At 46.5% G+C, this 14688-nt stretch overlaps 1 protein-coding gene across 1 annotated transcript in view; it reads right to left on the reverse strand.

Annotated features, from left to right (window-relative positions):
* Positions 1 to 14090, reverse strand: part of TSNAXIP1 (translin associated factor X interacting protein 1) — a 28516-nt gene extending 14426 nt beyond the window's left edge. Inside the window, exons 1-9 of the mRNA XM_032230921.1 lie at positions 14021 to 14090; positions 13407 to 13433; positions 11651 to 11738; positions 8703 to 8803; positions 6351 to 6474; positions 4638 to 4731; positions 3597 to 3793; positions 2007 to 2142; positions 479 to 651 (exon numbers count right to left, since the gene is read on the reverse strand). Coding sequence (XP_032086812.1) covers positions 479 to 651; positions 2007 to 2142; positions 3597 to 3793; positions 4638 to 4731; positions 6351 to 6474; positions 8703 to 8803; positions 11651 to 11738; positions 13407 to 13433; positions 14021 to 14049 — 969 coding nt within the window. The 5' untranslated portion in view covers positions 14050 to 14090. The remainder of the gene's footprint in view (positions 1 to 478; positions 652 to 2006; positions 2143 to 3596; positions 3794 to 4637; positions 4732 to 6350; positions 6475 to 8702; positions 8804 to 11650; positions 11739 to 13406; positions 13434 to 14020) is intronic.
* Between the last annotated feature and the right edge of the window lie 598 nt (positions 14091 to 14688).

The raw sequence follows: 14688 nt of genomic DNA on the forward strand, positions 1-14688 counted from the left end.
TACTCAAAATTTCCGCTACTGGTTCTCCAGAACCTGCAGAATTTCACCCCCTGAACTCAAGGCCCGGGGGCCGGATCCGGCCCGTAGGGTGCTTAGATCTGGCCCTGGAAACAGCAAAGGAGCGGCCCACAGTGCCTCTGCCAATGAAAACAGAGCTCGAGCGGCCCGCAGGCAGCCCTCCCAAACTCCATTTTTGTTGGTAGACGGTTGCAGGAGGCTGTCGCAGCCAAAAACAGAGCTCGAGAGCCTGTTTTGCTGGCAGAGCGCATGGGCCACCACAGGGGCCCCAACACGAGTGAGGTCCAGCTGTCCACACCCACCCCAGCTCCCTGAGGTCAAACACAACCCTGATGCGTCCCTCAATAAAATCAAGTTTGACAGCCTTGCTCTAAAGTGTGTGGAAAGGACAGCCAATACTAGATCTCTTCCTCCGTTATGGAGAATTTGCCAATTTTCCTACATTTCTTCCTTAACGTACTTTATCAGCCAAATCATTGTATTTTTGTTGCTGCAGTTCAAAGTCCCTTCTGGGCACCACATCTCCGTAGTTTGCCTGCATGGTGTTCAGGTCCACTTGAGCTTTGGTGAGGTCCTGGCGGGCTACCCTCAGTGCAACCTTCAGCTTCACTGTGTCCTCGTCCAGAACGTCCTCTAGAAGAGAAGAAAGAAGTCCAGGAAGGGTCAAGGGACACTCGAAAAATCACACCAAATTGGGTGAACCTTGAACCTTCAAATCACTAAGCAGGAAAAAAAAAAATCCCACTGGCAATTGGTCAAGAATCAAGGACAGGGGAGAATGGAAAAGCCAAGATTTAGGCTAGGCACTGCATGAAAGCATCAAGGTCCAAGCAGAGGTGGGTTCCTACCAGTTTGCACCTATTCAGTAGAACCGGTTCATCAAATCTACCGAACCAGTTAGAAGAGGTTCCACCAGTGGACCCGGAAAGCAGGCCACACCTACAGAAGAGGTTCCAAAATTTTTTGAAACCCACCACTGGTCCTTGGATATGATTATTCTACACTATCATGCTCATATTTATAAAACTCAGTGCCTCTGTGAAAGGTGAGGATGACTACTGCGTTTGTGGTGCAATCAGAACATTGCGTGTGTTGAAGTTGTTTTAACGCAAACCAAAGATGCCTTTTCAAAAACAAGTTTATATCATATTCTTATGCATGCCAGTGCTGTGTGTGAGGTAATTTAAGGTGGTTCTGACAAGTGTCGTCAGCATCTTCATATCCGGTCACATGGGCGGCAAGCCATTCCCATCCGGTCACATAGATGGCAAGCCACTCCCACAAAAGAGGCCACACCCACAGAGTAGGTTCGAACAATTTTTGAAACCCACCACTGGTTCCAAGTAATAGACCAGGGGTCCCCAAACTTGACAACTTCAACTTTGGGAATTGAAGTCCACAAGTCTTAAAGTTGCCAAGTTTGAAGACCTCTGTAATAGACCCACAGCAAGCAAAAACTCCGAGGCAGGTGAATTCCTCAAAGAATAGCTTTATTGGATATATCGGCACAGACTGGTAAAAAACCGACTCTGTATATTCCCATGGTTTTCACCTAATTAAAAGTTCTCCCCCAACCCGAACAATCAATAACATGGCTCAATCAAGACGCTGTCTGGTTGCCTGGTGACCTCACTGCTCCTTCCTCGGCCCAAGTGTGAGAATGTTCTTGGTTCCCAAGATAAAGTATTTTTATTTTGGCTACAAAACCTCAGCTATCTCTATTCCCTCCTCCCTATCCCTCAGCTCCAGTGGTGGCAACACTGAAGCTCCAAGATGGCTTCAGTCAGGTCAGCTTCAGGGTTAACAGGAAGCATATTAAACACACACACACACACAATATAAATCAGTGCTAAGGTTCTGATGAGCACGACAGCCACTGTGTGACCTTGCTGGCTGATTGTCAACCCAGCGTCTCAACCAGATGGGCCAGTGGGCTCCTCGGCAGAGGTTGATGAGCTAGCGGGAAAAACTGAAGCTCTTTCTTCTACCTTGCTCCTTGGCGAGCCTCAGTTCTTCCTTCTGGCGGTACATTTCGTTGAGGTCCAGGAGTAATAGCTTGCGCGCATCACACTCATTGAGATAACGAAGATATTCCTCGGCCAACGTCTTCCGCAGTTTAGCCACCTGTACAATGGAAGAAGGTGGGGGAGATGGAGGCCACATCATTAAAAGTGACATTTTCATTTCAGTAGTGGGGCCTTATTCTGGAACATTGCATTAGATACCCAGTGTGTAACTTTGATGGGCTTAAAAAAACTCAAAGGAGATGATATCTTCTGAAACACGGTTCACCAACAAAAGGGCGAACGACAAAAGTGCGCCCAACTAAACCGCGGTGAGAAAACCACGAGATCTAAAGCATGCCGACGAATGAGCGGTGAAGCGCGCCGACAGAAGCGCACTGTAAACCTAACCCTAACCCTAACCTTAACTTAAATCGCACTTCTGTCTTTGCGCTGTTGTCGCCGCGTTGATGACGTCGCGTTGATGACGTCGTGGTTTTAGCGCCACGGTTTTGTCAGCACGCTTTTGTCGTGCGCGCATTTGTCGGGTCACGCTGAAACACAGCCTTAATCAAACAAACCTAGAGGTCGTCTTTCACTTACAACCATTTGTTTAGTGAAAAAAGTGGCCGATGACTGTTTTCCACACTTAACAACCATTGCAGCATCTCCATCCTCACATCGGATGCTTGGCAACTGACTTATATTTACAACGGACATGGTGTCCCAGGATCATGTGTTCCCCTGCTGTGACCTCCTGATCAGCAAAGTCAGTGGGGGGAGTCAGATTCACCTACCAACTGTGCTACTAACTTAACAACTGCAGTGATTCCCTTAACAGCCGTGACAAGAAAGGTTGTAAAATGGGGCAAAACTCACTGAACAACCATCTTTCTTAGCAACAGAAATGTTGGGCTCAAGTGTCCTTGTAAGTTGAGGACTACCTCCCGTGGTGGGCTGCTGCCAGTCCGGGAGCCACCCCGCCCTATATCATTGTGCTTTCGACACTGCACACGTGTGGGAGGCGCAGATGAGCGAATTGCCGTGTTTTGAGGCCGCAGGCATGCGCGGATGGGGCGCACATGCTCACATTTCCAGTGCTGGGCGAACTGGTTGTTACAGTGTGTGACGCCCACCCCTGACTACCTGCATGGGACAAAAGCTGATAAAGAGCCTATGTTTTACCCTGTATTTGTCCATTAGACAAACTGAGCCATTTGCAATTTTGGCCTGTTTTGGAGGACACCAAATATTCTACGATACTCTACGTCAAGAACATACTTTCTTCTGTTTAGGTATAATGAAATCGCTGCACTCTGTCTTAGGAACCGATGATTAAGACACAAACCTGATTCCTTTCTGCCTGATAATTACAATCATATATTCCATGTGAGTTACTCTCTGTGGCTGCCTCTTCTTATCCTGCTTTTCTTTTAACAAAATCAGCAATGGAGACCTGGGGAAGGCAGTCCGATGAGTTTTTGAAAAGGCACAATTGTGCTTAGCAAAGATGCTACAATCCAATTTCTGAGGCCCAGGTGATTAAAGGGTGAATAGGGCAAGGAAGGGACTTGCCTGGGTCTCTAGCGAACTTTTTTCCTCCTGCATTTTGTCGATCAGCTTCAGCAGATAGAGCCGCTCCTCCTTCAATTTCGCTATTTCAATTTTCTCCTGCTGTTGAAAAGCCAGGATTTGCTGAGTACATCGATCAGAGGCTGTGACCAGAACACCGTTCACTGATTCCAGAGTGAAGATTTTTTCCTGCAGATGGGCTACCGGTAGACAGACACATCTCCGAGTTACTAAAAGTCATTGTTATGGTCCACCGGCGGAGGACTGTGGAGATGGCAGCAGTTGGACGGTGATGAGGTTGGGGAGGAACATGGGCCAGTCCTGGAGTCTGGGGAAGGCTCGGATGAGGGCTCTGCGTCAGAGGCAGAGATGGGGCCAGGGTCATCTGGTAGTTATGTGCTGCCTCCAGAGCTCCAGAGTCTGACTTCAACAAGGCAGAGGAACAGTGCGTGCATGCGCAGAGCTGCCAGAAGGCAAGAACAGTTAAGATAAAAAAGGCGACTCAGGAGTAAGGCTTGGAGATGATTGGCCCCTCCCATAAGACATAAAGAAGAAGCAAATGGACATGAGCCTTTTCAGGAAGCAATTTTGTTCATTCTGGTTGGTTTAAACTCTGAAGCTCCGTTTGACTCTGTGCTCCATTTGGCCTTGCAAAACTAATTGGCAATTAGGTCTCTGGCAGCGTTTCAAGGGAGATAAAGGTGGGTGCTTATCAGCCTTACCCTGAAAGACTATGGCAGACTTCTGTGGGACTCTTCACAGACTGGTTGTGACTCATTACGGGCTGTGAATGAACATAATTCACAGCCGTTTAAATAAAAAGAGGGTTTTTGGGACCAAGCATGTGATTTTTACTGTTTCAGGAAGCCTAGGTCAGAACAGTCATGAGACCTGTGGATCATAGGGCTTTTTAAGAGCACCGGATTTAAAATGATCTTAATCTCTGTCTACTACTGGTATGGAATCTGCTTAGAACCCACTGTGAAAATTAGCCAGTTCAATATCACTGTAACATTTACTAAGGCGATGTCATAGCACTCTCACCTATAGTTGATTCATATTCCCTCTTGATAGAAGCCAACAAAGGTTTGTAAGTCTTGAATTCTTCCATGAAACATTCAAATACTTCTCTATAAGGCTAAAAATAGGAAAGGGGAGGGGGAAGAAAGAGAGAAATTTTAAAAAATATATGCTGGCTAGGGAACTTTGGGAGTTGAAATCCACAAATCTTAAAATTGCAAAACACTGCATTAACAGTGTTATTCTATTCACACCACAGTGGGGCTCTGGCTCCACCTCTTTTGCCTTTAAAGATTCTTGGTGGACTTAAATACTTTATAATAGGGATAGGCATTGCATTGAAAGCCAGTTTGATGTAGTGATTAAAGTGCTGGCCCAGAAACCAGGAGACTGTGAGTTTTAGTCCCATCTTAGTCATGGAAGCCAATTGGGTGAGTTTGGGCCAATCAACAGGAGATGGTGAGTTATAATCCCACCTTAGGCATGAAAGCAGGCTGAGTGACTTTCTCTTAGTCACTCTCTCACCCCCCAATCCACCTCACAGGACTATTGTTATGGAGGGAAATAAGAACATATTATATATGTTCATCACCTTGGGTTACTTATAAAGGCAGGATAAAAAAAAATCTAATTAAGAAATGCATTTGGTCTCTAGGAGCTTGATAAGAGCCGAGGTGGCGCAGTAGTTAGAGTGCAGTACTGCAGGCTACTTCAGCTGACTGCTAGCTGCAGTTCGACAGTTCGAATCTCACCAGGCTCCAGGTTGACTCAGCCTTCCATCCTTCCAAAGTGGGTAAAAATGAGGACTCAGATTGTTGGGGCCAAGAGGCTGACTCTGTAAACTGCTTATATAGGGCTGTAAAAGCACTATGAAGCGGTATATAAGTCTAAGTGCTATTGCTGGCATTGACCTGCAGTCAGTAAGACAGCGATTCAGAGGTCTGTGTGGCCATGTCTTAGCCATAAAAAAGCTTGTATTTCTATTTTTTTTTTTTAGTTTCCTCCCTTCCTGGTCAAGGAGGAGACTTTCTTTCCTTCGGTTCCAGGGGTGGGTTCCTGCCAGTTCTAACCTCTTCTATAGAAGAAGTTCCACAAATCTACAGTGCTGTTTAGAACCAGTTCCATATCCCTCCCCCAGCCCGTCCACACATCATCAAGATGAAGAGCGAGAGGAGGAATTCTGGGAGTTGAAGTCCACAAGTCTTAAAGCTGTCAAGTTTGAACACCCCGGGGGGGCTTTTTTTCTAAAGGGTTAGGGGTGCAAGGGTCTTGTAACTTGACAGCTTTAAGACTTGCGTGCTTCAAATGCCAGAGTTTCTGAGCCAACATTTTGGTTGCTAAGCAAGAGTGTTGTTAAGTGAGTTTCACCACATTTTACAAGTTGGCCACGCTCACCCAGTCACATGGCCTGCAAGCTACTCCCACTCAGTCACATGGCTGGCAAGCCACTCCCACAAAGCAGGCCACACCTACAGAAGAGGTTCTAAAAAATTTTGAAACCCACCACTGCGTTGGTTCTATGTGTTTTAAAACCAAAATTAGAAACATTCTTACAGCACGCCTTCTGGTTTTCGTACGTAACTCAGAAGAGCAAAATCCGTGCTTCCGTTTAGCCGCTATTGTCAAATATCAAAGATATTCCTTATAGACCAATCGAGCATCCTTCAGCCCTCCCCCCCCCCCCGCCCCGAAGGTTTAAAGCTTCCTGCATTCCCTGCAGAACTCTGCTTCTCAAACCTGGAGCTTAAGTTCTTGAACTTTTCCTTTGGTTAGATCAATCGCTTGTAACTCTGCCCGCAAATAGGACTCCAGCTGTTCAAGGTAACGTGGCTTGGAAATCGGCATGAGGGGTTTGCTGGTGCTGAAAGGCAGAACATTAGCATTTTGACTGGGTGTGACATTTTGCCCAGGTTGAACGTTCACGACATTACTGCCACAATGACAAGCACCAGGGTAGTCAACAAAGCCCCCCCAGCAGATGTAAGCAGTCAAAAGTCAAATGCTCAAAGCAAAGTCGGGTCCCGCTTCTGGATAGAGAGGACCGCTGGCTTGAAAGAGGAGTAAAAGAGGCCATTTATGTTAACACTGAGCAGCCCTCTCTCAACAGAGAGGGAGGGATAAGACCCCACCTCTGTCCAACGCAATGCATTTAGCAGTTCCAAGGAGATTCCACAACCAATTGCAACCTGATTCGGGTAACGCCTGTTCTAACCTAGGCTTCCCCAAAAAGCACGAGGCAGAGTCCTGATCCCGACAACACCCCTTTTATTAAACGAATGTGAATTCCTCTCATTCACTTTCAGCAAGGCCTGGTAAACAATCTTTCAAAGGAGTATTTGTGACTATAGACCTTATCTATCTTGGAAAGCTGCCATGTAAATATTTTCCAAATGAGGTGCTGTGCCAGACTGGGCAGAGTTACAAGCACCGAAGACTGGGCACAGAGTCTCTGAGATTCACAGACAGATCTTCACACTCCTGAAACGAATCTAATGACCGAATGAACAAATTGTTCCCTGCAAAAGCCCCCTCCCTTTTCGCTCCTCTTTTATTTCCTATGGGAGGGGGCAATCATCTTCCACCTGGGACTTTACTCCCAAGTCTACCCTGATTTCTGAGTTGTTATTTTTTCCTGGCAGCTCTGCACATGCGCACACTGGGAACAGGCTCCAGCTGTTCCTCTGCCTCACTGCTGTCTAGCTCTGTAGGCACCTGATCACTGCCAGGAGGCCACGGCCTCTGCTCTGCCTCCAATGCAGAGCCCTCCTCCGAGCCTTCCCCAGCCCCCAGGACTAGCCGATGCTCCTCCCCAACCTCCTCACTCTCTGACTGTGTTGCCAGCTCTGCTGGCTGCTGGCGCACCACAACAACCCCGAGGGCACAGATTAATTCCCAAGTGCCCTCAAGAGCTCTCAGGGAGAGCGCTAATGACCAGATGACTGCAAAAAATACAAACCTCCCATTCCCCCCAAACTCCTGTCAAAATTAATCCTTTCATAGCCGGCACCATTTTGCCAGAACCGATGGAACTTCTTGGGATGAGAAGCAAAACATTTCTTTGTTTCCTCAGGGGGAAAAAACCCCAGTCCAGTCATCTTTTGAAAAAGCACCTTTTGAGTCAAAGTCTCTTTCTAGAGAAGAATTCCAGCTGGGACAATTTCAGACTTGTAAAAATTTCTCAGCATCCTGTGACGTGAAGTTTTGTTCATAAAAACCGTGGTGAGCCAAAACTGCCCTCTAATTTTTCTGTAACGTGGTGGCAGATGATTAGATGTTTAAAATACATAGGGGAGTAACTGGATTGGATTTAAACATCCAATTTTTGCTGCTTTTTGTCCCGGGCTCACTGTATGGGGGATTGTAGGTCTCAAAAATGTAACACCCCACTTTGCTGCGCTGCTTGTGCGTTTCACAGCTTCTTATGACAGAGCACAACGTTTTAGGTATTTAAACAGCCGTTTTTTAAAGCGATGCCTTGGGACCTGCAAAATGACTAGTTCGAAGCCTCTAGGCTCACAAGTAGTAAGCCTGGAATGAAAAATGGGAATGGTATCGTATTTCAGGATAGGATTTTTGTAGCCCAATATTTTCTATTCATATTGATAGATATTTAAAGATTTAGAAGGTTTCCGACATCCCAACCTGATATGTAAACAGCACTTGCCAGCTGTTCCATTTTTAGTAAAAAAGAAGGCAAAGAGATGGTTTAAGTGAAAATCAAGAAATCAAATAGCTCAGTTGCCAACAGTCTGTGTAACCCCATTCCTTTGGTTCAATAAATCTTGCTTAAAAAACCTTCCAAGATTCTTGCTTGGAAGGAATCACTTTTGGTTGGAAGCAGCTGCCTAAAAACCTGATATTAAGTACCTCTTGCAATCATATCCCTCCCTTGGAGATGCCAAGGATTCTTGTAAATGCAGCAACTGCCCTACTATAGACTTACAACATCTTGCCGCGTTAGCAGAGAATCTGCCTCTTCTGAACAGATGGCTGGGTGTATCGCTGTGTTTATTTGAACGCCAAATTTCCTGGCTGTTTTTTTTTTTAAAGTCCGGAAGTTTGACGTCTTAATGCCATATCCAGACCTACCTTTGCCAACCGGGGAGAGTGCACGGTTTTCGGTTCTGAAGAATCCCTTGCCCTGGTTCATAGGCTGGCCAGGTGGACAAGTGGCTGTTCCTTGAATGCACCTAAGGAGGATGAAAATAGGCCAGTCACTTTTCTTTCCATAAAACAGGTCATTTCCTTGGTTTATTTTTTATCTATAGATGCAACTTTAGGAACAATCACTAGTTGTTCTGACCTAGGCTTCCAGAGAAAGCATAAATCATAATCTTAGTCCCAAAAGCCCTCTTTTATTTATATGGCTGTGAATTATGGTCATTTCCACTCTGCAAGGCTTCACAAACTCTCTGTGAAGGTGCCAACAGATGTCTGCTCAAGTTGCCACAGTCTTTCAGGGGAATGTTGATAAACACCCACCTTACCTCCCTGGGAATGCTGCCAGAGACCTAATTGCCAAATGCAGAGCTGGGCCAAACTTAGCACAGAGTCAAACAGAACTTTTCAAAGCTTGAACTGACCAGATGAACTAATTGCTCCCTGCAAAAGCTCACATCCAGTTCACTTCTCTTTTATGCCTTATGGGAGGGTCCAATCTTCCCCAAGCCTTACTCCCAAGCCTACCCTTTTTTCTTAATTGTTCTTGCCTTCTAGCAGCTCTCTGCATGCGCACACTGGGAACAGGCTCCCGCTGTTCTTCTGCCTCACTGATGTCAGACTCCGGAAGCAGCAAATAACTACCAGATGGTTCTGGCCCCCTCTCTGCCTCCGACCCAGAGCCCTCATCAGAGCCTTCCCCAGATTCCAAGACTGGCCCATGTTCCTCCCCAACCTCCTCACCGTCTGAATCTGCTGCCAGCTCTGCTTGCCGCTGGCGGGTCACAACAATAGTTTATAAAATCCAAATGCAATAATTTTATTTTTGCGGGGAAGCCTAATGACCAGATGAATTGCGGGCTTAGCAAATCTGATGTCCTGCTGTTAGCCACTGGGAGAGGAAATTCATGGCATCCCATGCTCTAATTGTTTCTCCATAAAGTACTTAGATGGAATAGTACAGTGTTTCTCAGCCTTGACAACTTTTTTCAGTTCCTAGAATTCCCAAGCCAGCTTCCTAGTTCGGAGAATTCTGGGAACTGAAGCCTGAGCATCTTCAAGTTGCTGAGGCTGAAAAACACTGGGATAGTCCTTCAGACAGAAAGTTGTCCTTTACTGAGGAATCCTGCTGCTTGAAGCAAAAGAAAACATGCCATAAGAGCCACGGTAGCGCAGAGGTTAGAGTGCAGTACTGCCGTGACCCAACAAATGCGCGCCCGACAAATGCGCGCCAACAAAACCGCCGTGACCAAATGGCGACGTTGAAAGTGTGCCCACTAAATCGCGCTGACAAAACTGCGGCCACAAAAGCGTGATTAGGGTTTTTAGGTTAGGATTAGGGTTAGGGTAAGGGTTAGGTTTAGGGTAAGAATTAGGGTTGTTAACGTTGTTTTCGCGGTTTTTTTCTATGGCGCGCTTTTGTCAACGCGCCTTAGTGGGCGCGCTTTCAACATCGCCATTTTGTCGTGGCGGTTTTGTCGGCGCACATTTGTCAGGCGCGCATTTGTCGGTGAACCCAGTACTGCATGCTCCTTCTGCTGACTGCCGTCCGCCTGCAATTTGGCAGATCGAATCTCACTAGGCTCAAGGTTGACTCAGCCTTCCATCCTTCCAAGGTGAGTAAAATGACGACTCCGTAAGCCGCTTAGAGAGGGCTGTAAAGCACTGTGAAGTGATATATAAGTTAAGTGCTATTGCTATCTTCTTTCAGTGGCAAAATCTTCAGCATTGGCAACGGGTCACTATTTTCCATTGTATCTCAAAGACAAGACACTGAGGGTGGATAGCAGAGGTGGGTTGCTCCTGGTTCGGCCCAGATTGGATGAACCGGTAGTAGCGATGGCAGGAGGCTCCGCCCAGCTGCCCACCCACTTCTGCGTATGTGCAGAAGCATCACATGCGCAAGCACGCCCGAACCAGTAGTAAAAAAATTGGCAACCCACCACTGGTGGATAGAATGGTCTACTCTAGTGCTTGTCAACCTCATCTCAACCTCGTGTTTCTCAACATTAAGATGTGTGGACATCAACTCTCAGAATTCCTCAGCCAGCCATGCTCGCTGGGATATTCTGAGCATTGATGTCCACACATCTTAAAGTTGGTGAGGTTGAGAAACATTCGTCTACTCCAACATTTGCTACGCCTCCCAGCATATGCTGTTGAAGAGGGCACAGTCATTTTTTGTCATGGTAGAGGTTTTCCTTTAAGGCCCAGGATGCTCAAGATTAGCAGGTGGTTTGCAAGGCCTGAGTATCTGCAGAGGTGGGTTCCTACCAGTTCGCATCTATTCAGTAGAACCGGTTTGTCAAATCTACCGAACCGGTTAGAAGAGGTTTCACCAGTGGACCCGGAAAGCAGGCCACACCTACAGAAGAGGTTCCAAAATTTTTTGAAACCCACCACTGGTCCTTGGATTTGATTATTCTACACTATCATGCTCATATTTATAAAACTCAGTGCCTCTGTGAAAGGTAAGGATGACTACTGCGTTTGTGGTGCAATCAGAACATTGCGTGTGTTGAAGTTGTTTTAACGCAAACCAAAGATGCCTTTTAAAAAACAAGTTTACATCATATTCTTATGCATGCCAGTGCTGTGTGTGAGGTAATTTAAGGTGGTTCTGACAAGTGTCATCGGCATCTTCATATCCGGTCACATGGGTGGCAAGCCACTCCCATCTGGTCACATGGGCGGCAAGCCACTCCCACAAAGGAGACCACACCCACAGAGTAGGTTCGAACAATTTTTGAAACCCACCACTGAGTATCTGATACTGAAACCTGCCAGTTTAGGCCACAGAATTATACAAATAGATGTTGTGGCACATATTGCCCTGTGCAAAAGTGAAAAGATGGGTTAGCTGAGGGGGAGCTACTCACCACATATCTCTGTTTCTTCTCAGATGAGACCTTCACAACAGGCAGGTTTTTAGCAGTTACACTTTTAGAAGAGGAATTAAATGAGACCCTGTGGAACAGCAAGAAACAGGAGTCGGAGAACTCATGATCAAAGGGAGATACACAGACTTGTTCTGTGTAATCCCAATTCATACCACTCTTTTCACTGCCCAAATTCAACCACTGATAGTCCTTGATTTACAATAGTTCACTTAGTGGCCCTTCAAGGTTACATTACTGAAAAAGTGACTTATTGTTCTGACCGAGGCTTCCCAAGAGCATGAAGCAAACGCCTTGTCTAACAAAAAACTCTTTTATTAATTGACTGTGAATTCTGCTCATTCATATCCAGCAAAGTCTTTCAAGGGAGGATTTACAGTCACAGACTTTATCTGGTTTGGAGAGCTGACAGGCCAATATCTGCAAAACTTGGCAAGGAGTCTCGGAGAGTCACAAACCAATTAAGCAAACTAATTGTCTCCTGCAAACTCCACTCCCCTTTCGCTCCTCTTTTATTTCTTCTGGGAGGGGCCATTCATCATCCACCTGTGGCCTCACTCCCAAGTTGACCCGTTCTTTAGCTGTTCCTTTCGTCTGGGAACTCTGTGCATGCGCACACTGGGAACAGGCTCCAGCTGTTCATCTGCCTCACTGATGTCTGACTCAGAAGGCAGCTGATAACTGGCATATGGCTCTGGCCCCCTCTCTTCCTCCAACACAGAGCCCTCATCAGAGCCTTCCCAGACTCCAGGACTGGTCCATGTTCCTCCCCAACCTCCTCACTGTTTGAGTCTGCTGCCAGCTCTGCTGGCTGCTTGCGGGCCACAACACCTATGACCATTTTTCACACTTCTGACCATTGCAGCATCTCCATGGTCATGTGATCAAAATTTGGATGCTTGGCAACTGATTCATATTTAAGATGGTTGCAGCATCCCTGGGTCAAGTGATCAATTTTTGTGGCCTTTGGACAAGCAGTCAATGGGGAAGCCGGATTACGTAATTTAGCAACCATGTAACTAATTTAACAAAGCAGTGATTCACTTAACAACTTGGCAAGACAGGTTATAAGATGGGTCAAAATTCACTTAGCAATGATCTCACTTAGCAACAGAAATTTTGGGCTCTATTGTAGTGGTAAGTCAAGGACTACCTATACAAGGTGACCCAAGTTTATCCCCACTGTAGCTGACTTACATCTTTTTAATTTCCAACTTTCTCTAGTCTAGTAGGCAGAGCTGATACACACACCTTTTCTGTGTTTAGCAATATAAACTGCCTTTCAGACAATCCTATTTAGCCATATTTGTCCAAGGCAGTTTTTTTAAATAGGAGAATATACATTTCCTTATTGTTTTTTTTTTTTTTTCTATATTAACCAAAAGGCTTCAGTTTATGTACAGGAATATGTATATAATTCAATTTCCATTAAAATTGTTTTAGATACTCTTTCTTTTTTACAAGAAAAAGGTTTGGTTTTTTTTTTGAAGTGCTGATCTTTTACAAACTAGAACGGATGTTACCAGGCTCAATTCAATGCCCCATCTATGTTGCAGCAGAAAAGGCTTTAACAGTACTTGAAATCTATTCCCAAAATTGCTTTCCTGCACCTGAATCTCCAAATGAGCTAGGCAACCACTCCCATTGTCACCAGCCCACCTGGGCCACAGTTATACCGTTGATAATTCTGGAAATTCGAGTGTAAATATAGAATTAATGTTCTCTCCATTGCAGTTACCTTTTATCAGCTTCTAGGTTGACAGACCTAGAATATTAAGAGAGAGAAGTATATGTAGGTTAATTTCTCAAAGAACTTTATTTTTTAAGAAGCTCCAATTCAACAATGCAAACTATGCAAAGGTTTAATTTAATTAATTAATTTTTAATTAAACCTCGCGATCATGAGCAACAGGTGGCAGCCCATCCATTCCTCCCCAGCTATAATCCGAATTACCCGCAGAAAACAGACCAACCAACAAGATGGGCGGGGCGACCTCTTTTTCCGCCAGCCAATCAGGAGCGAGGTACCTGCGGCGGCCCGGCCCAGGCGGAGACGTCGAGGAAGGAAGCGCTTGCGCAGTGAGGTCACCGTAGGGGCGGGGCTGACAGAACCCGTCCTGGTTGGCTGGAGGATATAAAAAGGCACCCCGCCCTTCCCTTGACTGGGACTGTTGGGAGTTGTAGTTCAGTTCTCGCAATCGGCGGCTCCACAACAACCGCGACCAAGCCAAGGCCTGCCAGGACCGACCGCTGAAGGAAAAGCCGCCTCTTCGGCGTGACGAGCTTCCCAACTTCGACGGGGCTGTTTGCCTATTTTCCCTCACTTTAAGCGCCCTTCCGAAGCGGACTCACCCGAGAAAAAGGGAGGGGCGGGCCTCCATGGCCGCGGAGAGGGGAACAGCCGCTGAGGCTGTTGACGGAAGGTCGCCACGGCAACAGGCCCCGCCCCTCGCCGCTTGAGCGAGGCTGCCGCGTCCTCTAGAGGCGCCAAGCGGTAGCGCGTCGGGCAGTTATTTACCCCGGAGGGCTTTTTCCGCGGGACCCTCCCCGCCCCCAAGGCATCTTCGGAGGAGGGCAGCTAATTGGGCGGGGGGGGGGGGGCTTGGGATGCTCGCGCCAGGGATAATTGGCTTTTATTGGGGGGGAAAGGGGATAGTTGCCTTAACTGGCCGTGCCAACAGTACAGGGGATTGGACTAGACCTCCAAGGTCCCTTCCATAATTCTTTATTGTCAGCTCAAACATATGTACAATGAGATTGGTTGAGCTCCTTCCAGCTCTGATTGATTGATTGACTTCGAGGAAGGCTTCCAGGCTAATGAGCGCAGATTGGGAGAATTCTCCCATGTTCTTAACATTCCCGCGTCTGCAAATGCAGCGTTGGAAGGCGGGAGAGGCCGTTTAAACAGGCCTTTCGTAGAAAGTATGTGTGTGTTTTGGGAGGAATGGTAATATTGCCCATATTTATGGGGTAAATATTGTCTTCGGGATTGTATAGAAATGGATCTCGCTATAGCTTGT

Source organism: Thamnophis elegans, chromosome 14, assembly GCF_009769535.1.
Source record: "Thamnophis elegans isolate rThaEle1 chromosome 14, rThaEle1.pri, whole genome shotgun sequence".
Classification (NCBI taxonomy): Eukaryota; Metazoa; Chordata; class Lepidosauria; order Squamata; family Colubridae; genus Thamnophis; species Thamnophis elegans.